Here is a 23,270-nt window from a genome sequence, read left to right on the forward strand (position 1 = left end):
TAAATATTTATCAAAAATAGTTTTATTAAACAATATAAAATATATTTTATAACAATAGCAGTGCTAATAGCACAGAGCATATTGATCAGATCTAAAAATATACTACAATAATATATCATAAATCTTCAACAATACACCAAATGATATTTATTCCTTTTTTAAAACTAATTGAGCTTATTATAAAACTGGTTAAAAATCTAGTATGTGATGAGACACTGGCATAGTGAAATTAAAAAACTACATCGCAAAAACTAGTGATTTTATCACTATAAGGAACACAAAAGTGAAATTAAAAAACTACATTGCAAAAACTAGTGATTTTATCACTGTAAGGAACGCAAATAATTTGTGATAACTATATTGTATAAAGATGCTAAGTATACATATCTAAGGTCGAGTTAAGTCGATCCTTCCTGTGATAAGGGCGGGGACAATAGTGTCAGCTGGCAGATGTTTAACCTTCTCTGTAGCCCCTGGTAGTTCGAGAAGCACGCTGGCCCCACTTGCACTGAGTAAGCGACTGCTGCACTATAAACAATATGAAATTTGTTATTTATTTAGTACACGATTTGTTAATAAATTTTAATTTATGTAAATCAATTCGTCTACTGTTAAGGCGTAATGCTGTTAAGGCAACATGTAAAATAATTAATTACATAGTTGATTTTGTTAATTTTTACCGTCCAGCTTATTAAGTATAGATTCTCAAAAGAGAAAAAGTTATTTAAGAAAATATTTCATATGCATTGTGATAAAATTCTAAGAGACAACTTTATAGTAAAAAAATTATGTCGCGAGTTGCCACGTTATACGGCAAAGGTCGCGGCTTTGAATTTTTTCTTGTATTTAAAAATTACTAATTTATAATGCTTTAGAATTGTACAAAAATAAATATTAAAATCACTATAGTAAGTTACTACAAAGTCTAACCAACCTGATTGCCCAACACCGTGGCGACCGGCAGCTGGTCCCCCGGCGGGAACTCGAGCACCGCGCGCGCGTACTCGGGCCGCGGGTCGAGCGTGACGTCACGCGCCAGCCGCACACGCATGCGCGCAAACTCGCTGCTGTACCGCGTGCACTGCCGGAGAGCGCGGAGCACGAACAGCAGGCAACACACGTACGCGGATACTGGGTTACCTGTTACAATAGAATAGAAATAGATGGTAATATTTTCTAGTGTTTAATTTTTGCGTGTATACACTAGCTTTCCGCCCGCGGCGGCTGCGCCCGCGGTTTCAAAGAAAAACTCGCATAGTTCCCGTTCCCGTGTAATTTCCGGGATAAAACCTATCCTATATTACTCGTGGATAATGTAGCTTTCGAATGGTGAAAGAATTTTTGAAATCGGTCCAGTAGTTTATGAGCCTATTCATTACAATCAAACAAACAAACAAAGTTTTCCTCTTTATAATATTAGTGTAGATGTATAAATCAAAGATTTTAAGGGGAGACTGAGGGAGTCTCCCCGTGAACAGGCTCGCTGCAAAGTGCGAAACGACGAGATAATAATATTATAATGAATAAATCGCGTTTACAATCCGTTAAAATCTTTAATTTCTAGAATAGGGTAGTTTAGAAAACGAGGCGAAAAGTCGACCTCGTTTTTATGTTATGTAGCGCGTGCACTGGCAGAGCGCGGAGCACGAACAGGAGTGAGCATACGTACGCTGATACTAGTTTACCTGTTTAGATTTATGTACTCAATTGCTGTACGAGTGTATGTTTAATGGGAAAACAGTGCGACAAAAACACATCAAAGCTTTGACATTTGGAGTTAATAATCACCTGGTAATGCGAATATGAATTTAGTTTTCCCTTGGTACACGCAGGTCGCGAATGTGCTTGGCTTGCCGGGCTTCATGCGCACTCTGCCGAAATGGATCGTTGCATTGAAATCCTGTAAAAAAATCATAATTTTATAGTAAACAAACAAAAATCAATTAATAATTTTAAAAAATATATATTATAGCTTAATGAATAATTCGTTCAATCATAGACGCCAGGCCAGGAAACACTCTTTCCTCGTTATAATGTTAGAAACGACCTTATAAGTTTCAGAGTCCACATTGAAAGCTCACTACTAACCAGCTAAAAAAGAATCGTTTATAAAATTGCAAGTAAATACATTTAAAAGTGACTCACATTAACGAGCACGGGTTTGAGCAGATCCCGCTCGCCCATAGACACGCCGCCCGTACAAACTAGGATATCCGTATTGGGTAAAGCGCGCGCAATGGCCGCCGCTAAAGCGCCTGGCTCGTCGCGTGCGATACCACAGTCTGTACTTTCGTAGCCGTGCTCTCTGTTACACAAGATTTAATATAATAATTAAACTATAGATAATAAAGAGAACTTTTATAGATACAGTTACTCATGTTCGATGGTAAATGGTAAAGCATGACGATGCAAAAGTGCTTCTTGACGAAGTCTAATTGAATAAATAAATGTTTGAGTTTTGAGTTATAGTCTTTATCTAAGTCTCATGATCGAATTTTAATCTTTAAAAATTTCGCATTTAATAATAATTTAAATGCTATGAAATTGAAAATTAAATACCATACCGATTTTTAAAATTCATTCAAATTTAAAACTTACTTGAGCAACATCTTTAACATTATTCTATTCGAATCTCTTATGTGCGATGGACGCAAAACTTCATCCGAAGGTTCTTGCAATTCATTACCCGTAGACAATATCGATACCTAGAAGTTCAAAATAATATTGAAGTAAGAAAAATTTACTTTTTAATTCAATAGTTCTTGTACATTTCTTATAATAAATTAAACAAACCTTTGGATGAGTTCTAACAGGCACTTTCAGATACCCAGCTCCTGCCAAGATACCGATTTTTGCAGCATCTATGACATCTCCTGGAACGAGAAGAAAATACGTTTAAATAATTTTCATACCTATGATTAATTGTAAGCCAGTATATATTATCACAGACTAATAATAATATACTACGTATAGAAATATTATTAATATGATTTAGATTAGATATAGATCAAAAAGATTTTGGTTAGATTATATACCTTTTTCTAGAAGCATAGCACCCAATGGTATGTCGAAACCTATAGGGCGTACATCTTGGTGAGGTTTCGGAGCAACTAAGATTTCTACCTCTAACTCTGATTCATGATTGTCAGAAGCCTTTATTAGCGCTGTATCTTCCACCTATAATAAATGTTAAGAATAATATTTCAATTATCTAATCAAATCATTCAACAATGATGCAATTTGAATTATCTATTAAATCATTTAAAAAAGCAATCAATATTTTGATTTAGCAGCTAATCACGGCTTAATCGTCAGTCTGCTTTAGTTAATTTACTTTTTGAAATGTTTTGTTATACTAGATAGTCCAAAAAAGGTTTAAAATATGAGAGTTTATCGTACTCCATGGAATATTAAATCGGTGAGAATCATAAATAAAAGATACGAAATAGTTACAAAGTCAACCAGTAATAAATTAATTAAAAATTAAATAAATTAACAGGACATTATAAATAAATATTATAGGACATTATTACACAAATCGACCTAGTCCCACAGTAAGCTCAATTAAGGCTTGTGTTGTGGGTACTAGGCGACGATAAATATAATATTTAATAAATACATATATAGATAATAACACCCAGACCCAAGAACAAATAATTGAGTTCATCACACAAATATTTGCCCTGACCGGGGATCGAACCCGGGACCGTCGGCTCAGTAGGCAGTTACTTTACCACTGCGCCAACCGCGTCGTCAAAAAATTGAGAGGTCAAGAGACATGATGACAGACCCGGATGGAACGAATTTAATCTCTCTATGTCAGAGAGAGAGACAGAGAAACACGCGCACGCCGCACAACTCTTCTAGCTCTTTTGCGCAAAACCATACCTGCACAACGCAATCAGCGCCCGCCGGTATAGGCGCGCCGGTGTTGACGCGCGCGCACTCGCCCGACACGAGCGGCGCGGGCGGCGTGTCGCCCGCCGTCACTACCGAGCGGACGTGACGTATACCCGCCCCGTCGTAGCTTAGACACGCGTATCCTAGATAGAATAGTAATACAATTTATTCGCAGTAAATATCAAATACGTAAAAAAAAACACACAGTTTACTATGAAAAGGTTATGGACTCAGCATATAGAGGAAACAATGACCAAAAGGTGCCAGTGCTTTCACCACTGTTTTTCAGCCAAAGCCTGTTGTAGCCACGATATTATTTGTTTTATTTTTTTTAATTTGAAGTTCTTGATTCGCTTTGAAATTTGCCTATTCATGTAGCATGAACGAATACGAATGTGTCATCATAACAATGTTTCGAATATATCGTCGGTTTACGAGACAAATAGCGAAAGCGTATGTGCTCTCGCACCATTATGAATCTTAGAAATAAAATTACGAAGAATGATATCAGAGATGTAACTCGTTACCATGAAACGATCCTACAAAATAAGAAGTTATGTGAGGTAAATGAGGGTAGAAGGCTTATGCCAATCATGAAAAAAAATATATGTAGCTAGCTAGTAGTAATCTATACTAATTTTATAAAGCTGAAATGTTTTTTTATAAATGCGCTAATCTTCGGAAAACTGGTCCGATTTGAAAAAATCTAGATAGACTATTTATCGAGGAAGGCTGTAGGCTATATATCATCACGCTAATACAACCAGGAGCGGAACCCTGCGGGTAAAACCGCGGGCATGCGCTATTTACGTATGAAAATAAAAACATCTTATTCTGAAGCATTATTCACAAATTTTCGAAACTACCCTACATTTGCAATTTACCCTAATAACCTAGGTACCCATGGGATGTATATGTATTATGATATGTGCCTACTGCCTACACTATTAACAATTACTCAAAATTACACAACAATATTGTTGTCCTTTAATAAATAATTTCGTACAAAGTAAATATAAAAATAATTGAATGCTAACCAATTGCGTCAACATCACGCATGAACGGTTTCGAAATCATTGTGAAAAGTAAATAGTATAAAGGTACTAATTTATAGATTTAGTTAGTAAAAATATTGAGAATAACTTTCATCCCCTATTTTTTTATTATAACCATTGATTATAACAACAACCCTGATAAGGGATTTGATTTTTTGAAAAATATAAGTTAAATGTTTACCCAGTACAAAGTATACCATGCCAATCATTAAGTTTGGTCATGGTATGTGAGCATTGATACTGTTCTGCTCTAATTATTATGCAGTCATTTTTTATTGAAATTAAGGAAAATATAATAAGCTAAATGACATGGAATGTTTTTCTACATATTTTCACCCACACATCAGTTTTTCAGTTTAATATCATTTACACTACTTAAAATGATGTCATTAAAAATATACTGCTCTACCTGTTTAATTAAACTACCCAAATATTTACAAAAGTAATGTTTATCACTAAAGGCGAAACAGTATAATTATGAGACCAATTTAGATAACAATGTTGGTTAACTTCATACATATAATTATTAATTATTTAAACTTGGAAGCACATTAATAAAATAAGAAGTCTCAAGTTATTAAAAAAAATGTAAAATAAAGCATAAATGGTCTCACCATCTTTGACAGAAGCTGGAAAAGGCGGCATTGGTTCTTTAGCCAATATTGCTTGGGCTGCTACACGTCCAATGCTGTCTTCTATAGCTACCATTTCCACACCTTCTATCCATTGCATCATCACGGCATCAACAGTATTAAATGCTACTGACATTTCCAACATGGGGTAAGGAGATTCCCGATCTCTCAAAGCCACCTTACTGATATCAACTTTACTCATTTTGTGTGGACAACCATCTTCTGCTTGCATTTTATCATGAACTAATTTGACTTCTGTTAGATCATTAGCTAGCAGAGAAACAGCATGAGACAATACAGGCTTCACAACCTCAATACATTCAATAACAGCTTTCTTACTACCAGGAAAATTTACAATCAATGTTCTATCCCTTATTCCTGCTGTTGCCCGGGAGAGCATTGCCATTGGTGTCTTTTTTAAACTTTCCAAGGTCATTGCTATAGGTATTGCTGGTACTTCCCGTTGGATCACAGCCTTGGTAGCCTCTGGAGTAACATCTCTACTACTTAACCCTGTACCGCCTGTTGTTAAAATTAAATCAACGTTTGAATCGCAAAAGTACTTGAGCTCTCGCTCTATAATTTCCTTCTCGTCTGGTATAATGATGGTGTGTATGTAGGCATCGGGAAACTTTTCCTTTACCAGCTGAACTAGTGCTGGGCCCGACTCATCTTTAGAATGGTCTTTGAAGCAAGTATCACTTACTGTGATAATCACAACACCCTTCACCATTATGCATGTATCTGAAATGAAGAACTCATATAAGTCAAGTCTAATTCCCAAAATTATTATGAGTATCATCTTTATCTGATAAGGGTGCTTCGAACATAATTTTTATCTATTAAATAAACAAACATTTGGGTCAATATTAATTTTATCATAAATATTGTATAATAATATTATTATAATAAATAGAACAAAAACTTTTTTGAAGATTACCAGAAACTTATCAAGGTTAATTCAAAATATGATGAAATATATAATTTATATTTTTAAACATTTTACTTAAAAAGGTAAGTAATCTGCTTTTAATTACTTATTAATCAAAATAAACATACAAATTATGCGTTTCTAAAAATATACCCTCTATTTTTGTTTTGGCACAGCTGCAATATAACTTTACGCAATTCTAAATAATATCTAAATTTGCACTTTGATACGCAGTTGTTCGCAGGTATGAACCGCAAATAAACTACTGAAAACTTTGTGCGTTGAAGTCAACAAATAATGAATTCAATTGACATTAGCATTTAGCAATCTCTCAACTTGTAGACATCAGACATATTGACAGGCGACAAACGTCAATCCAACAATACAATTAAATTACAATCGAATCGAAATTCAAAATTCCCGCTCTTCTTAAAATGAAATATGAATCCATTATTGAATCAACGATACATGGTTTAGTTTGCGACGAAATTAAGTAGGTATCATAGAATTAGTTCTTTTATTATAAAAACTGTGCAAAACAATCATAATGTTACAATATCTTATACATAAAAAAAAACATGTAATTAGTAGGTTATACATAAAAAAACATGTAGGTACTTGAAAAATACTTTAATACTCCTGCATAATTTTTCACAATATAATCCACAGATATAATCCCACATCATTTTCAACAGTATACACAATTTAACGTCAACAGTTAAGTATGGCAGGAACATTTTTATTTAGACTTGTCCTCTACATAAATAAATTAATAACACAGATTAAACGAAAACTCATACCACAAAATAACACAGTCTCAAAAAATACGCCAATACAATCTCTTATTCATTTATACTTAAGTATTATTAAAAATATGACATGATTATTTACTTCACACAGTCTATAAATTTACTTATCAAATTATCAACAACAGTAGGTTCCAATTGAATAACTTTACACGCATCTATTAATTGTGAAAGGGGTTTATATCTTCTTAGAACACGCTCATTGCCAATTGCTATAAATTTGTGTTTCGCTCGAGTCACACTTACGGCCAAACGACGTTGGTCGTTCAGAACCTCCCCATCCTGTTAATAAAAAAAGTTTTTTTTTATATAATTTATTAGTGAACAAAATCAGGGATACGAAATTTTAATCAATCTAACGACTATTTATTGGGAAGTTGCATATATTAATTTAATTTAGAATTCAATTATGCAATGCATGTTGTGTTTTGCCTTAAATAGCCAAAATTTACTTATACAGAGTGTCCCACTGTTGGTATACTAAGCTCAAAGGAGGTTATAGTTTTGCATACGCTAAGTACCTAAAAATACTTATGAAATTCCAGACGCATTTTTTTTCCAAGTAGGTGAATTCTTAAAACTGTGTAACTGTGTGTACAGTGTACCCATAACAAGCGAGCCGCCCAACTTTGCTACCAGCACGTGAGCTATCGTTTAAGATTATGTTTTCATAGACAAAATGCTCACATTAGAGAAGCGGTATATGCCGGCTGCGCGAAGCTAGAGAAGAAAACATGGATTTTCAGGAAAAATTAGGCAAAATAATATTTTTTTTTTTTTGTTCCTTCAGTTACTGCAATCTGTCTCCTTGGAGGACATTCAGCAGTATGCTGGTTGGTGCTTATAATGCTGGCGCGCACGGCATGTAACCTGTGTCACATCCTTATTGTTACAACAGTAACTATATTTACTGCGATTGTATGAGGTCTTGAGGTATTTTACGCTTTAAGCGTCGCGCATTGGTCTGATTTGACATAAGTGACCGGGCCAGTGAATTTGGGTGTTGTTCTATACGCTCTTTGTACGCTCTAGTATAGCGTACAATTTCTTGTTTTACAGTGGGCATGCGTAGGTCGCGATGTAATAGATCGTTAGGCACGAACCAGGGTGCATTGGTTATCATGCGGAGTGTTTTATTTTGAAACCTTTGTATGATCTCGATGTTTGAATGGGAGGCAGTTCCCCACAGTTGTATGCCATATGTCCAGATGGGCTTGAGTATAGCTTTGTATAAAAGCATTTTATTTTCTAGGGACAGTTGCGACTTTCGTCCAATCAGCCAGAAAAGTTTGCGCGTTTGGATGCCAAGTTGTTTCCTCTTGGTGAAGATATGTTTTTTCCAGGTAAGCCTTTTGTCCAAGTGCAGCCCAAGGTATCTCACATGATCTGCCTGGGGGATAGCAATGTTGTTCAGCGTGACTGGAGGGCAAGAGTCTCTTCGTAAGGTAAATGTTACGTTTACTGACTTTGTCTCATTCGCTTTTATCCGCCACTTTTTAAGCCAGAGGGATATCTCATTTAGGCCTTGTTGGAGTATTTCTGAGGCTATTTTTGGGTTGTTATGTGTAGCTAGTAGAGCGGTATCATCAGCAAAAGTTCCAGTAACCAAAGATTCAGATGTCGGTAGATCCGCAGTGAAAAGAAGGTATAGTATGGGACCAAGTACGCTGCCTTGCGGAACTCCTGCTTTTATAGGGCGAAGATCTGACAGTGCATCTCCTTGTTGTACTATGAAATGAAAATATGACGTCATTATGTTGAAGATTTTTACGTGATCAGTGTATGCAAAGCTACAAGTCCCTTCGCGCTTAGTACATTGATAGTGGGACACCCTGTATAATTACAGATACATAAATTACCGTTATTATAATTTATTTCCACCTTTAATAATACCATCGCAAATAAGTACCTTTGATATTAATATTGCACTTAGTTTCCTCACCTTTACGTTATCATCTCGCAACTCCCGTCTTGTGCACGAATAGATTATAACCGACTTGTCTCTCCCTTGAAACTGGTCGACGGTACTGACTTCTATCTTGTGTGACGCTAGGCTTCTATGTAATAGGGATACTTGGTCTCTATACGGAGCAATTATACCAATATCAGAGTTTTTTACACCACCCTGGAAATAAAAAAAGGTAAATACTTTGTATGAAGAATTTACCACCAGATTCTTTGTAAGTATATTTGGAATATTAGTTGGTCTATTCCTAATTACTGATTTATCCAACATTTTTTTTAGTTATGCAATATTAAATATTTAAAAACAAATTTAATACTCTGTTTGATATGAATATAATTCTCATAATTTTAATCTGAAATTTCAAGTGCCTTGTAAAAATAGATTTTCACCTCAATAAGAGCGTCAACTAAAGCATAGACAACACAAGCCTCGTCAATATTTGTAAGCGCTTTATGAACCTGTTTTATTTTTGTCGCTTCCATGTTGAAAAATATTGCTGCGTCATCATTTTCTGTACTACAAGCAATCTGAATCCAGGGCATACTACTTGATATTTTCTGTAAACAAAAACATAATATAGAATTCAAATTTAATTGAACCTAAATGAAAGTTCGCGTAAGTATATTATATATTTTATTGGTTTAATCAAAGACAAATCTACAAAAATAGCAATAACCAAACTACTAGAGTTTACAAAGGCAAGGAGAAATATATATTATATTTCTCCTAGGCTTTGTTAAATTACTAGAGTAGGTACATAGTTAGAAAACTTTTGCAAGTACCACTTTTTGTCTATGGTATGATAGTACAAAAATCCCACAAGGAGACATTCAAATACTTTTAAAATAAGTAATAACCAATTCTTACCTTCTCATCAATACTCATTTTAGATTCCGCAACATTCTGGTTGGCACACTTAAGTCTCTGGTTATACGCCACTTTATTGGCAATGTCCACGAGGGCTTGATTCATACGGTATTGTAACCGGAGTGTACTCGTTGAGTCTTCGCTCATCAGTCTATGGAACAGACTCTCTTCCATGCCTAGGCGCCTAAAAACGTTTATTTGATAAATACTATCCACACAAATGTATGTAAATTATAGAGATCTCGAGACCAATCCTACTATTCTACTCATGGATGTATATTGTATATATTGTGTAGGTGTGTATGTTTGTTACTCTTTCACGACAAAAATTACGGAACCAATTACAGTGAAATTTAGCACACACATAGAGGGTAACTTGGATTAACACATAGGATAGGTTCTATTCCCGGGAATCCCACGGGAACGGTAACTATGCGGGTTTTTCTTTGAAAACCCGGGCGAAGCCGCGGTCGGGCAAAGCCAGTCATAACTAAGTTTTACAATTACATCACAATAGTTTGTAATTTTACAATTTTTCAATGTGTTTCAATGTGCCATTTGCTCCTATTATGCCGTGTAACCAATCATGATCGCGCTTCTAAGGGAATCTTAAAGGATAAAGAAAGGTGCGCAAATTCGGTTTTTCTACAACATTGCTTTTTAACAATAAGCCCGCCTTTGTGTTATTATTGTATAAAATTATGGTCTAAGTTTGTATGTCCTGGTATGTATGTACATTTCCCCACTATAAAAAAAAACGTATACGTACAATATGTAAAGCATGAATAAATAAATAAACATTGGATGCATGTTGAAAACATTTGACAGCGCGTATCAAATAAGACCTGTAAGTTACTTATTAAAAACTTATATTAAAAAGGATCAAGCATTTACAAATTTATAAATAAACAATGTTATTCAATAATAACAATATTAAAATTACCTGGCTGCTTTACTTTTAACAACGGGCGGCAATTGTTCCGGATCGCCGACCAGCACAAAACGCTTAGCGGCAAACAGTGGCCGCAGAACTGTGCATTGTAGCACCTAAAATAATGGTTTAAGAGAATAATTGTATTGTAAAAAAATTTTATAGTAGACTTGGTCCTTTACAGTATAATAGTAATTTTCTATTCCAGGTTTTATGCGCATGCGCACAGCGCAATGTGTTATTATAATATAATGAAATTTACTATGTAAAAGGCACTAAGAAAGACGTTTTATATTGTTATTCTATAAGATTTATTTTTTATGTACCTATACAATAAAAGTTGTTTTTATAAAGTTAATAATAAATATATTACTAGAGCATAAAAAATGCGGTAGCCGTTTCTCATACAAATTTACACCAGTTTTGTTCTTATCTATTTAAATACACATCCATGTAAATAACCAATTTCCAACGATGAACGGTTTTCAGAGTAATTAATTAATTACTTAATAGATTTCGATTACATGCTTATTAATTACAATAGGTTTCGATTACATGCTTATTATTTATTAAAAAAGTTATATTGCGGGTTTCAACTTTCTCAAAACACCAACACCAATTTTATTGCACTATATCAAACTATGTCATAAAACAGAATAAAAATAATAATGAATTGTACTGATTATACAAATAAAAATTTCCCACCTGAGTAGCTTCATCAACGATACACACATCGAACGTGGTTTTGGAAAGTAATGCGTGGTTCGCGCCCAAACATGTCACTCCTACCACTTCCTATGGAAATAAGTATATATAAATTAGTACACAAATCTTTTATAATGAAACAAATAAACAATCAATTTAAAATTACTACTACCAAAACCTAATTTGTTATAACTTTCAAATAGTAAAGTTTAATTAGTCGCATTTAAAAAAAATGTGTGCGTGTACTAGTGTACACACGTAAGAAGTGAATCTTCTTTATGACCTTGTTTATCAAAAAATAATTTACTTTATGCAACTTTACAGAAATACGTCGAATCACGCGCGGCCCTACCACGATACCACGATAAGAAAAAGATGGCGCGTAACGGAAAAATGTTACACTCAACCCCGATAAAGAAGTTTCACTTCAAAAATTACCTACTCCAAGTTTTGTCCAAATATCATAAAAAAATGTGTGCGTGTACTAGTGTACACACGTAAGAAGTGAAAGTTTTTTATGACCTTAATTTTCAAAAAATAATTTACTATAATATGCAACTTTACAGAAATACGTCGAATCACGCGTGGAAGGGATAAGAAAAAGATGGCGCGTAACTGAAAAATTTCACGCGAAACGAAAAAATGTAACACTACATTTTTTTCCAACCCCGATAAAGAAGTTTCACTTCAAAAATAAAAAATCATAATTACCATGGAATCATAAATGTTTGCTAGTTCTTCGGCAGTCGTGCAGGTTTTTGTTAGTTTGGCTTCGGTTTTTTCTAGAAGTTTGTGTGAGACACGTGATGCGGAACCTAACCGCATCACGCGTAGAGAATCTGGTAACCTATCAAATAATAATTAGTTACTATTAAAGATGTGACCTTAGTGTCAAAAGAAAAATATATTTTTTTTTAAATCTAGCTGAATTCATGGAATTAATTTTTTGGTTATTTTGATTGTTTGAAACATCGAAAACGAATATTTGTTATTGAAAAAAATTATATTTTTGTTGCGATTTATAAAGAAGGAATGAATACTAAAGTATATAGAAATGGTTGAACTAAAATAAATACCTTGTCAAAACCGTATCAACAGCGGAATGAGTGTGCGCAGTGACCAACACACGTTGTTTGAGCGCCACCAACATTTGTATGAGGACACTTATTGTTTGAGTTTTACCTGTAAAGAGTTACACATGACTTTTTTTCGAATTTCATCTCATTGACAATTTATCATTTTTTTTCAGAAATATTTAATTGGTATTAGTTATTGTGAAAGTTCTGGTGAATTAGACATGGAATTATATTTACCAAACAACAACGACTCGCAAAAAGTCAGTCATATTATGTCCTATACACAGTTTATGGAAGTATAAGATGCATTTGTAGTTAAATCATTAATAATGTTTAATATTATACTAGCAAATGTCAAAGCTCAATAAAAAATCATACCAGTGCCAGGCAAACCCTGGAGCAAAGCATAGTCGTTAGCAGCGAGGGCCTTCAACACAGCGCGCTGTTGTTCAATGTTCAAACTACGCATTAATTTGGACCCAAGCCTCCCAACTTCTCTGGGTAATTTTTGTGTAAAAACTGGCGACTCTTTGTCGATTATAAGCCTATAAATATAGTAAATATATTTTGAATTAAAGTAAACAATTAAAGGTTTTAAATAGTCGTTTATTATTAACATAGATGATTAGGTAGCTTTCAGTTTGTTGGTAAATCATATTATCATAAATAGAAACTTAGTGTCACAAAAATGCACCGTTTTTTAAATACTTACTTCCTTAATCTCAACGCTCTGTCGCTATCTTCCATGAGAACCCCTAAATTAGTTAGATTCTGTACTGTTGTAGCGTATGATTCATATGTGTCTATATGAAACTTTGTGGTTTTACTGAGGCGCAAACCGAGGTTCCTAAAAACAACAATTTATTAAAAAGGGTCACAAAAGCATTGCCATGTTGCTTGCGGGTGTGTGCGTGTGTATGCGTGTGTGTTATATCCTAATATACTATCAGTCGATTAAATATTTCAGTTATAATCTAATGAGAGAGTATTTGGGTATCCCTTAAAAAGTTAAAATAGTAAAGAAGACAAATCATAAATAAAACCTATCAAGTATAATAACAAACTAGCTGCGCTCCGCGGTTTCACCCGCGTGGCTCTGCTCCTGTTGCGTGATATAGCTTCCTCGATAAATGGGATATCCAACACCGAAAGAATTTTTCAAATTGGACCAGTAGTTCCTGAGATGAGCATCTTCAAACAAACAAACTCTTCATCTTTATAATATTTGTATAAATAAGACAAGTAACAATTAGTACAGACCTCTCTAGATGTATATGTATTTCATTCTGATTAGCCACAGTAATGACTCCAGCGGCAATCCAAGGTCTGTCCTCAACACTAACTATGGAAAATTCTCCTTCTTTTGGTCCATCACTTGCTTTTGTACTTGGCAATTCGTCACCTATAAATGTTTATAGAAAGTACAATTTATTGATTACAATGTGGATGTAAGACAAATAAAATATATGAACAAGCGAGCCTATACAATTATATGTGTAAATAAGTAACATTATCTAGAATCCAGGGATACATAATATTGAAATAATGTATTAAAAACTAAAGTATAATAACAAACCTTTCCTTCGTTCAAAAACGTGTTCATATCTGTCCTCCAATAATTTCACTGATTTCAACGTCAAATTCGCTGCGCACGTACCCCGCTTGGCTCTGAAATATAATAACATCATGTTAATGATTATACAAAAACCTCGGAGTAATCGGTGTACATATATCAAAAAAAAAAAATATACCGGCCGAATTGATAACCTCCTCCTTTTTTTGAAGTCGGTTAAATATCCGGTAATTTTTAACTTGCCTGTTTACTGAACAACTATACTTAACTGACTAGAATTACTCCCGCGACTAGTGGTGGAAGATTTTTTTTTCTACACATCATCAACTTGAAGTAGTCGTTGACATCAATTAAATCAGGTTACCATGCACAAATATCTACCGTAAATTAAATATATAACCAATAATATTCACCGTTTCTCAGCACTATCCGTCCACAAAGCGTGTAAAGGAGAATTGGACATTTGTGCCTTTTCTTCAAGCTTTAACAAACTGGTCCAATGCAGGAAGTAAGTGACATGTGTCGATTCTAAATGCCCGAGAGCAAGATTCCTTAGTTTGGTCAATGGATGCGAGTCTGAGACTTTCACGTCGTTTGTATGCCTGAAACAATTCCATTAATAAAAATAAAATACATGTTTCAACAGCAGTTACTTTATATGAGTACTTAATAATCTACACTATGTATAATATTATAAAGAGGAAAACTTTGTTTGTTTGTTTGTTTGATTGTAATGAATAGGCTCATAAACTACTGGACCGATTTTAAAAATTCTTTCACCATTCGAAAGCTACATTATCCATGAATAATATAGGCTAGGTTTTATCCCGGAAATCCAACGGGAACGGGAACTATGCGGGTTTATCTTTGAAAACGCGGGCGAAGCCACAGGCGGAAAGCTAGTAATTTTAAACAACAAGACACACAATCTCACTCAAACATTGTCCGAATCAAAACTCTGCCTTCACGTATATTAGGCAGAGTTTTCTTATAAGCGTTACAATAGATTGTTATGCTGAATCTTAATATTTTTTTTTATACTTAGAATAAATAAAGTTCATTAAAGACCCACCACAAATGTATGGAACAGAGGGTCAAATAAGGGCATTTCGTGCATGCACCTTCGTGATGAACAGGATCCGGCAGTGATTGTTGCAGAACCTGGGATGCGTCTTCTATATCTAACAATTCTTCTAAAAAATATAAAACTCATTTATCATATGGGAATATTTAAGTTAAATAGATGCAAATAATAACAACATTATTCAATAGATTTTTTCAGTTTTTCTTTTTTTGTTTTTACAGTCTCTTTCTCAAAATTGTAGATTTTTATTATACTTACTCAGATTAAATAAATTATAAAATGAAATAAATATGTTTAAAAGTGTATTCGTAAACGATTTTTTTATTGCTCTAACAGATGGCATATATATTGATGGCCTTTTTAATACCTGTTTTCATATCGTTCGGTCCAGCCGCTAGATGCTGTACAAGCTCATTTCGCAACATTATAAGATCGCGTCTCTCTGGATACCCACAACTTACTTCTCTTACGTCCACTTGTTCTCTATAAATAAACAAACAATTTTTTACATACCCCATTTCCTACTATCAATATAAAATTTGGTACAAATATCGAGTCGGAACTAACACGTAGGTTACATTTTATGCGGGTATTGGCGGGTATCAGCAGTGTAGCTCCAGTAACTAGCTAAGAGCTACATAGACAATAAACTATAGGTAACAATTCTATTGGGTTAATAATAAAAGAAGAATATCAATCAAAAGTACTCAGAACACTACACGTCATATTATTTTGATGCTATTTATCAGCTACACCACAGACTAAAGATTCTTATATATTACTAGCTTACCGCCCGCGGCTTCGTCCGCTTTCTCTTAAACGATTTGAGATTTAAACTATCCTATCTCTCAAGTTGGATCGAACTGCACATGGTGTGCGAATTTAAAATTTTTCAATAGGAGTCCATTGAGGACAAACATTGTGACACGAGATTTATATATATATATTAAGATTGACTCACTTTAAATACAATAAAAGCCCTCGCTGCAAAGTGACAATAGGATCCTCTTTCCGCTGCAAACTCAACATCATGCCATACAACACAAGTTGTCCTCTGTGCTCGGCGGAACCTGACGCTCTACCACTTTTTAATTCCAACGGCATTATTTCACGTTTCTTCCCTAAAATATTTATTGAAGCATGTTTATGCACGATATACCTACTCATAATATTTTCGTGTATATTTTTTTGTCTAAGGGCTAATTCTTTAATCCTTGGTAAAAAAATTCGTCGAAAGTGTATCAAAAAACTTTTTCAAAAATCTTTTGTTGTTGCCCGTCGCCGAAAGGTTTTTACCATATATTTTTAGACGTGACACTGCCCTGCATCACGCACTGAAGCTTCCGTGTGTATGGACCGTGACCGTGAGACTGTAGAGTAATGTATGTACTATAAACATTTATATAGAAATCCAATAGTGAACATGAATAGTGACATTTTCGTCGGTAAAAGAAATAAATTAATGATAGTTACCACTTCTCTGGTGAATAGTCACTTGGAGAGTAGCATCTATTTTTCCTTTTAGTCCCAACTTTGGGCAGCAGACATTTTCTTCTATATCCAGAACCTCATCTATATGCCCATTCCATTTGGCTTTCTTGTTTTCCTGAAAAAATAAAAATTGTGACCATTTTTATTTGTCTCTATGCTCTCTTTTATTTAATGCTAAAATCTGTCTTCCTGTGATTTTTATTTGATAACTTTTTTACCTGCAATTGATTGTTTCCCAAATACAACTGCATGAAATCAGCTAAAGGTGTAATATACATGTCCATGTTATTGCGCGCTTCTTTTTCACATATACCCGCATCATAGAGCCTGTGTATAGACTCCTTTATTAATTCGTCACAAATAGCTCGTAACTCCGCCACATTTGTTATACGTTTTGTTAATGCTTTTTGCACTAACTCATGTATTAGGATTCCTATTGTCATCTAAAATGGTCAAATGTTGTCAAATAGTACAAATACTCTATTTCATTTTTGATAACATTGAGAGCAAAGATGAATAATTTTTCAATAAATAATTTCTACTTTGACTATGTTAAAACTTACATCGCATTAAATCCATAAAAGAGAGCAGCAGAAAAAGTAAGAAAAATTAATAAACAAAAATCACACATAAAAAAAAATTATTTAAGAATATAATAAATATACAAACAGCAGTATTAGCAGAGTCAATGCCTTTCCAGCGTTCCTGAAGTATAGCTTTACGTTTACAAAACACTCCTGCAACTACACTTGTTGTTGATATCAGATGGTCTGGTCTTAGGGATAGTAATCCATATGTGTTGTTTATAGTAAATTGGCCCATTTCATTCTTACAGGCTAATAGGCTCACTATTTCACCAGGTTTTAGAGGTATATTGATCCTAAAATAGTAATTCAATGCATAATAGAAATAATTATATCATATGTATAGCTATATTTGTTAAAATGAATGATAAAATAGCTGTTATACTTTCACAGCTGAACTTATTTTGATTGGATATAGTAAAAGAGTAATTACTTCAAAAAAGTTAGGTCTGATAAGAGCTATTTTTCATAATTATAAAATGCCCATAAGCACTACTATTGATTGCCAAAACTAATACATTTGGCTAGGTTTTTGTTAATAAAATACATACCATACTCCTTCCACAAAACAAGTACATCTTTTATCTAAATCATTTTTCAATCTTAGTTCTAACTTCATGGGATGGGATGTTATTGATAAAATTTCACAGCGCTGCATACTACTTAAATCCAAATCTTCTTTACAATCCTAATAATAAACAAAATAATTAAATAAATATCTGCAACACTTTAACAACAAAAAAAATATTACAATACAACAAAACATTTTTATTGACTCTAATCAGATTAAATTCAAGCATAATAAGGGCTTTCTTTAAAAAATGCTTACATAAGTAATTTTTATTCTTTATTTCGCATAACATATGATTTTAAAATCCTAATTAACTTAAATAGCATAGCCATATAATCTGTTTATTATTGAAAGAAAGAAACTTGTAGCTTTATATTGCATGCCAGTAGAATGAATCAACTCCATAAACCATACAATATTCCCTACCTCATCAACTTCACCAATCGCCCATTCTTCACCAAACAGATCATCAACATTTCCGTCAATTTGTTCAAACTCCAACACTCTCACAGTGGAACCACATTTTGATGGTGAACTCTCATTTAATCGCAATGGGAATTCTCTCAAGCTTGGTGATCCTACACTATCTGGGAAAAGGACAGTTGTATAAATAAATAAATGCTATAATGTTCCCACGTGTTTTATTTATAACTAGGTAAATGAACATTAACAGTATGCAGGGTCAATTTAATAAAAAATCAAGTGAAACTAAATATTTTCTTTTGTTGCTGCAATAAGTGAAATTATTAAACACAGATATTTTTCATTACTAACTTAAGAAAAATGTGATGAGAAATTATTTTCAAATAATTATATTGTATGTTTGAAAGCTAAAACATAGCAACATAGATACTTACTTTTTGGACTTTTAATTAATGGGGCATTTGGACTTTTTTCAGGTGTCCTTAAAACTTTAATCCTTTTATTTGCTTCATAATTTTTTGCATTTGAAATAACTTTGTTAGGTGACATACTTTTAGAATTTCTTTGTTTTCCATGGTCAATATTTGATAGGGGTGATCTGTTTTTGGTATTAATACTTTTAAAATCAAGTGCACAGTCATCACTGCTAGTTTCATTGCACTTATATTTTTCCTGAATGGATTTTTCACTCTTAGTATTTTGTTCCACTTTACATTTCTTAAAAATATTAATATCTAAATTCTCTTTTACTGGTGATTTTTTTAAGTTACGGCGTTCTTCTTGTGGAGGAGATGTTGCTTTACGTTTTCCCAGTTTTATTTCATCAATCGTTATATTCTCTGAAGATTTCTTTTGTATTCCTTTAGGTGGAACTTTGAAAAAATGTGTGATAGACTTTTGACCGTTAGTCGCTTGAGGCTGCACCTATAATATGACAATTTTAGTTTTTAAATAGGTTTTTATTGCATTATTATATGTACATTGTAAGTCGTATAATTATTATTTATAAACTTACCTTCTTCAAACTCAAACCTTTAGGCATCTTATCTCTTCAAAAATAATGCTCCTAATCAAAAATAGACGTGAAGCATGTTAACAATATATAATCTTATATGATAAATAATCAATTGCCAATGATTTGCTTGAATATTAATACTTTATTCTTGTAAAATATCAATCAATGAATATTATTTACAATTATAACCCCGCGAAATTTGCAAATTTTGACCATTGACATTTGACATTTTGAAAGTGTCACTTTGATTCCACAGAGAGCCACAGACTTACAGAAAAAAATAATACCATTCACCTTAAGTCAAACCTCATCTCATATTATAATAAGAATGATCTAATAAAAAATATTAATTAAGTTTATTTAACCTTATTACCCGAAAACACGGCAAAACACAAATAATAAGTAATGATATAATTATAGTATAACATACTAATAGCGTGATAATAGCAATGCTCGCGTCACGATGGTTCACGTTCACACGGTGTCGCGGTTTTCTCTACCGAATCGGTTTTTGCAGGGTTCGGAATTCACACATGCATAATTTCAGATGCGATGCATTGGTATAGTGCACAGTATAGTGCATTCAATATGTATGCGATAAGGCGATCCTTATGCCTTCCTCCATCTGTGCTTCACAGACACGCACGCGCTCTTGCAAGAAAAGAACCGGATGGTGTTTATATACGGGATCTCTAGATAAGAGGCCGTCGGATACAAAAATTCAAGATGTGTTTTCAGGTAGCTGAATAGCTGTGTGAATACATCCTTCGGTTTTTCCAGATCCGATGAAAATAAGATTCGGCAAATCGTGTCTCTGTGTGAACGTAGGGTTAGGTGCAAGGGGTGTTTTTTTGTGACAGTGACACTGGACTGACATGCGTCTCCATCTGTGACTGACAAGTGACACTTGACGTGCTTGACACTTGACAGATCTGCTGGTTCACAATTCACATGTGTTTATTTTTGTAATATTCACACTTCTAATGGTTAAACATTTAATTTATTTTTGTGAATTTTATAAAACAAACATTTGTGGAAATGTCTAGGAGACCCGAACACCAAGCTCCCCCGGAAGTGGTAAAGTGACGTCCTGACTTGATTTTTTGAAATTGTATACGTACTTAAAACTTTATTTGTATTTCAAACATTCTTCTTAATTTTCAGTTTTATAACGAAGATGAAGCTCGAAAATATACACAGAAGTAAGTAAATAATAACATATGACTTAAATTTGTCAATCCATATATTTTGTGAAATATGAGTACCTAAAATTTATTTCAAAAGAACCTCTTGAGCCTGGAGGAATAAGGAATGAACCTCTTGAGCATAATTTTTAATATTAAATCTGCATTGTTAGTGTATTTGTTACATGTTTGTGCTTCAGCTCTAGAATTATAGACATTCAAGCACAAATGACAGAAAGATGTATTGAGTTACTGTTGTTACCGGAAGACTCTCCCTGCTTGCTCTTAGACATTGGCTGTGGTTCTGGACTCTCAGGCTCTGTGCTCGAAGAAAATGGCCATATGTGGATTGGAATTGATATCTCTGAAGCTATGTTAGGTACGTTTTTTCCATAATAACAGCAACATAAAAATGAAAAGAGTGCAAATATAAATGCCAATCAATGAAAAAAGTATTGAAGGTGTTTCGAAATATACTGTAATGAAGGTTTTCTATCATCTTATAATATAATTTTAAATTGAAGTTAATTTATTTATTGAAGTATTTTTGAATAAATATTGTTTACCTATAAATATAAGATTAAATGATATTTTCAGATGTAGCAATAGAAAGGGAAATAGAAGGGGATGTAGTCCTATCTGATATGGGCCAAGGAGTTCCTTTTAGACCTGGCAGTTTTGATGGAGCTGTCTCAGTATCGGCCCTTCAGTGGTTATTTAATGCTGACAAAAAATCACATAAACCAGTCAAAAGATTATACACATTTTTCAGCAGCTTATATGCATCACTGGTATTTACATAACACTTAAATATATTATAATTTTTTTATATGATAAATTAACATAATTTAAGCTTGTTTTATAATTGACTAGCTGCTCCGCGCGGTTTCACTCCCGTGGCGGCTCCACTCCTGTTAGTCGTAGTGTGATGATATAAAGCCTATAACCTTCCTCAATAAATGGGCTATCTAACAACGAAATAATTTTTCAAATTGGACCAGTAGTTCCCGAGATTAACGAGTTCAAACAAACAAACTCTTCAGCTTTATAATATTAGTTTTAATGATCAATTTACTTGATCAAATGAAGTTGTTGTAAGTTAAATAGAATTATTATGTAATTGTATATATTTGCATAGCCATGAGCCATCCAAACTATTGTCTTGTATAGTTGTAGTGATTTGCATTTTTTTTTTTAATATTTTTTTGTGTTTGTAATATTTTTTTGTATTTCAGTCTAGATCAGCAAGAGCAGTATTTCAGTTCTACCCAGAAAATGAGAGTCAATTAGAGTTACTGACATCACAAGCAATGAAGGCTGGTTTCTATGGAGGTGTTGTTATAGATTTCCCCAATTCAGCAAAAGCAAAGAAATTCTTCTTAGTACTTATGACTGGTGGGGCCGCACCTTTACCAAAAGCTCTAGGTATTTTTATAAATAAATTATATTACATTCAATATAATTTTTTTCAGATTATTTTGGACAATTTATAGATACCTTTTTATTTTATTGATATAGGTACAGATGAAGGGGATGACAACAATCTTGAAATAAAATATGCAAGGCGAGAAGCGTCTAAGAAAGCTCGGGGTAAACCATTAAAAAATACAAGAGCTTGGCTTTTAGAAAAGAAAGAGAGAAGACGGAAACAGGGCAAAGAAACCAAACCGGACACAAAATATACTGGAAGAAAAAGAAGTGGCAGATTTTAAATACCTATATTTATCTAGTTTATAAGAATATAAAACAAATTTATTGAAGAACATTTTTGTTATCTTTTCACAATATACTTCCAAACAGTATCAACACCATGTCCTATTGTTTCTATAGGCACCATGTTTGGTAAGGGAAACCTACATACAACTATTACAGTTTCATTTTCTACTTCCTTTAACACCTTTTTTTCAAAGTCATTCATCATTTGTTCAACTCCAAAAATAACAATGTTGTTATATGGCTTCAAATCAAAAGTCCATAAATTTCTTTTGAAAAATCTCGTTTTGTTAAACTGTTTATTAAAAATAGACGCTATTCTCGAGTAATACACCAAAACTGAGTTTAGTTCTACACCATCTGCTGCGAATCCAAGCTTTGCAGCCGTAAAAACAATTCGACCATCGCCTGAACCGACGTCTAGCAAGGTGCCTTTTCGACCTTTCAGAGCTTTTGATACTCCAAGTAATTGTTCTGTAGTAGCCGGCACGTAAGGTAGACATACTTTTCGAAAAGCTGGAGATACAAATGGTATGCATATAATACTGACTCCAACCGCTAAACCTCCAGTTGCATATATAAGCGTCTTTCCTACAGAAGATAGTGTCGCATTATTTTTCGTCCCCGAATCCTCTAGTAATGATAAATCCATAACTTTAATTCAAAAAAGATTATTGTTATCAAAATAGAGTACATTTACGAGGTTATAAGTATAAAATTTGACATTAATCAGCTGTTAGTCTTTTTTTTTTTTGGTTTTCAT

General features: G+C 33.5%; 5 protein-coding genes across 8 annotated transcripts; 1 reads left to right on the forward strand and 4 right to left on the reverse strand.

The window, feature by feature from the left end:
- Positions 1–4: 4 nt before the first annotated feature.
- On the reverse strand, positions 5–6,848 carry LOC123700473 (gephyrin). Of its 4 annotated transcripts, none has more exons than XM_045647694.1 (10): positions 6,729–6,848; positions 5,570–6,331; positions 3,889–4,043; positions 3,036–3,177; positions 2,794–2,873; positions 2,599–2,705; positions 2,146–2,305; positions 1,789–1,900; positions 935–1,140; positions 5–528 (listed from the first exon to the last, which is right to left on the reverse strand). In XM_045647694.1, the coding sequence occupies exons 2-10, from the start codon at positions 6,318–6,320 to the stop codon at positions 388–390; spliced, it is 1,854 nt and encodes a 617-aa protein (XP_045503650.1). In that variant the 5' UTR covers positions 6,321–6,331; positions 6,729–6,848; the 3' UTR covers positions 5–387. The 4 variants fall into 4 exon arrangements, with proteins under 4 accessions (XP_045503650.1, XP_045503652.1, XP_045503649.1 ...); XM_045647696.1 differs by having other exon boundaries at positions 6,672–6,816; XM_045647693.1 differs by having other exon boundaries at positions 6,647–6,816.
- Positions 6,849–7,353: 505 nt separating this feature from the next.
- LOC123700497 (DNA replication ATP-dependent helicase/nuclease DNA2) lies at positions 7,354–19,238 on the reverse strand. The gene is made up of 22 exons (XM_045647732.1): positions 19,030–19,238; positions 18,599–18,759; positions 18,153–18,289; positions 17,687–17,897; positions 17,236–17,460; positions 17,000–17,132; positions 16,488–16,647; positions 15,894–16,009; positions 15,515–15,635; positions 14,856–15,044; positions 14,446–14,537; positions 14,130–14,271; positions 13,582–13,716; positions 13,248–13,414; positions 12,870–12,975; positions 12,505–12,640; positions 11,794–11,883; positions 11,101–11,204; positions 10,158–10,341; positions 9,680–9,847; positions 9,267–9,449; positions 7,354–7,606 (listed from the first exon to the last, which is right to left on the reverse strand). The coding sequence occupies exons 1-22, from the start codon at positions 19,142–19,144 to the stop codon at positions 7,406–7,408; spliced, it is 3,276 nt and encodes a 1,091-aa protein (XP_045503688.1). The 5' UTR covers positions 19,145–19,238; the 3' UTR covers positions 7,354–7,405.
- On the reverse strand, positions 19,173–19,786 carry LOC123700414. The gene is made up of 3 exons (XM_045647624.1): positions 19,611–19,786; positions 19,229–19,519; positions 19,173–19,193 (listed from the first exon to the last, which is right to left on the reverse strand). The coding sequence occupies exons 1-3, from the start codon at positions 19,635–19,637 to the stop codon at positions 19,173–19,175; spliced, it is 339 nt and encodes a 112-aa protein (XP_045503580.1). The 5' UTR covers positions 19,638–19,786.
- A 731-nt stretch (positions 19,787–20,517) lies between these two features.
- On the forward strand, positions 20,518–22,554 carry LOC123700483 (probable 18S rRNA (guanine-N(7))-methyltransferase). Its single transcript, XM_045647712.1, has 6 exons — positions 20,518–20,687; positions 20,775–20,812; positions 20,995–21,173; positions 21,392–21,585; positions 22,030–22,219; positions 22,313–22,554. Exons 1-6 carry the CDS (start codon positions 20,649–20,651, stop codon positions 22,504–22,506), a joined length of 834 nt encoding a protein of 277 aa, XP_045503668.1. The 5' UTR covers positions 20,518–20,648; the 3' UTR covers positions 22,507–22,554.
- LOC123700490 (ATP synthase subunit C lysine N-methyltransferase) lies at positions 22,498–23,210 on the reverse strand. The gene has a single exon (XM_045647724.1). The coding sequence runs from the start codon at positions 23,157–23,159 to the stop codon at positions 22,566–22,568; it is 594 nt and encodes a 197-aa protein (XP_045503680.1). The 5' UTR covers positions 23,160–23,210; the 3' UTR covers positions 22,498–22,565.
- Positions 23,211–23,270: the final 60 nt, after the last annotated feature.

The sequence above is a fragment of the Colias croceus genome, chromosome 19, assembly GCF_905220415.1.
Source record: "Colias croceus chromosome 19, ilColCroc2.1".
Lineage (NCBI taxonomy): Eukaryota > Metazoa > Arthropoda > Insecta > Lepidoptera > Pieridae > Colias > Colias croceus.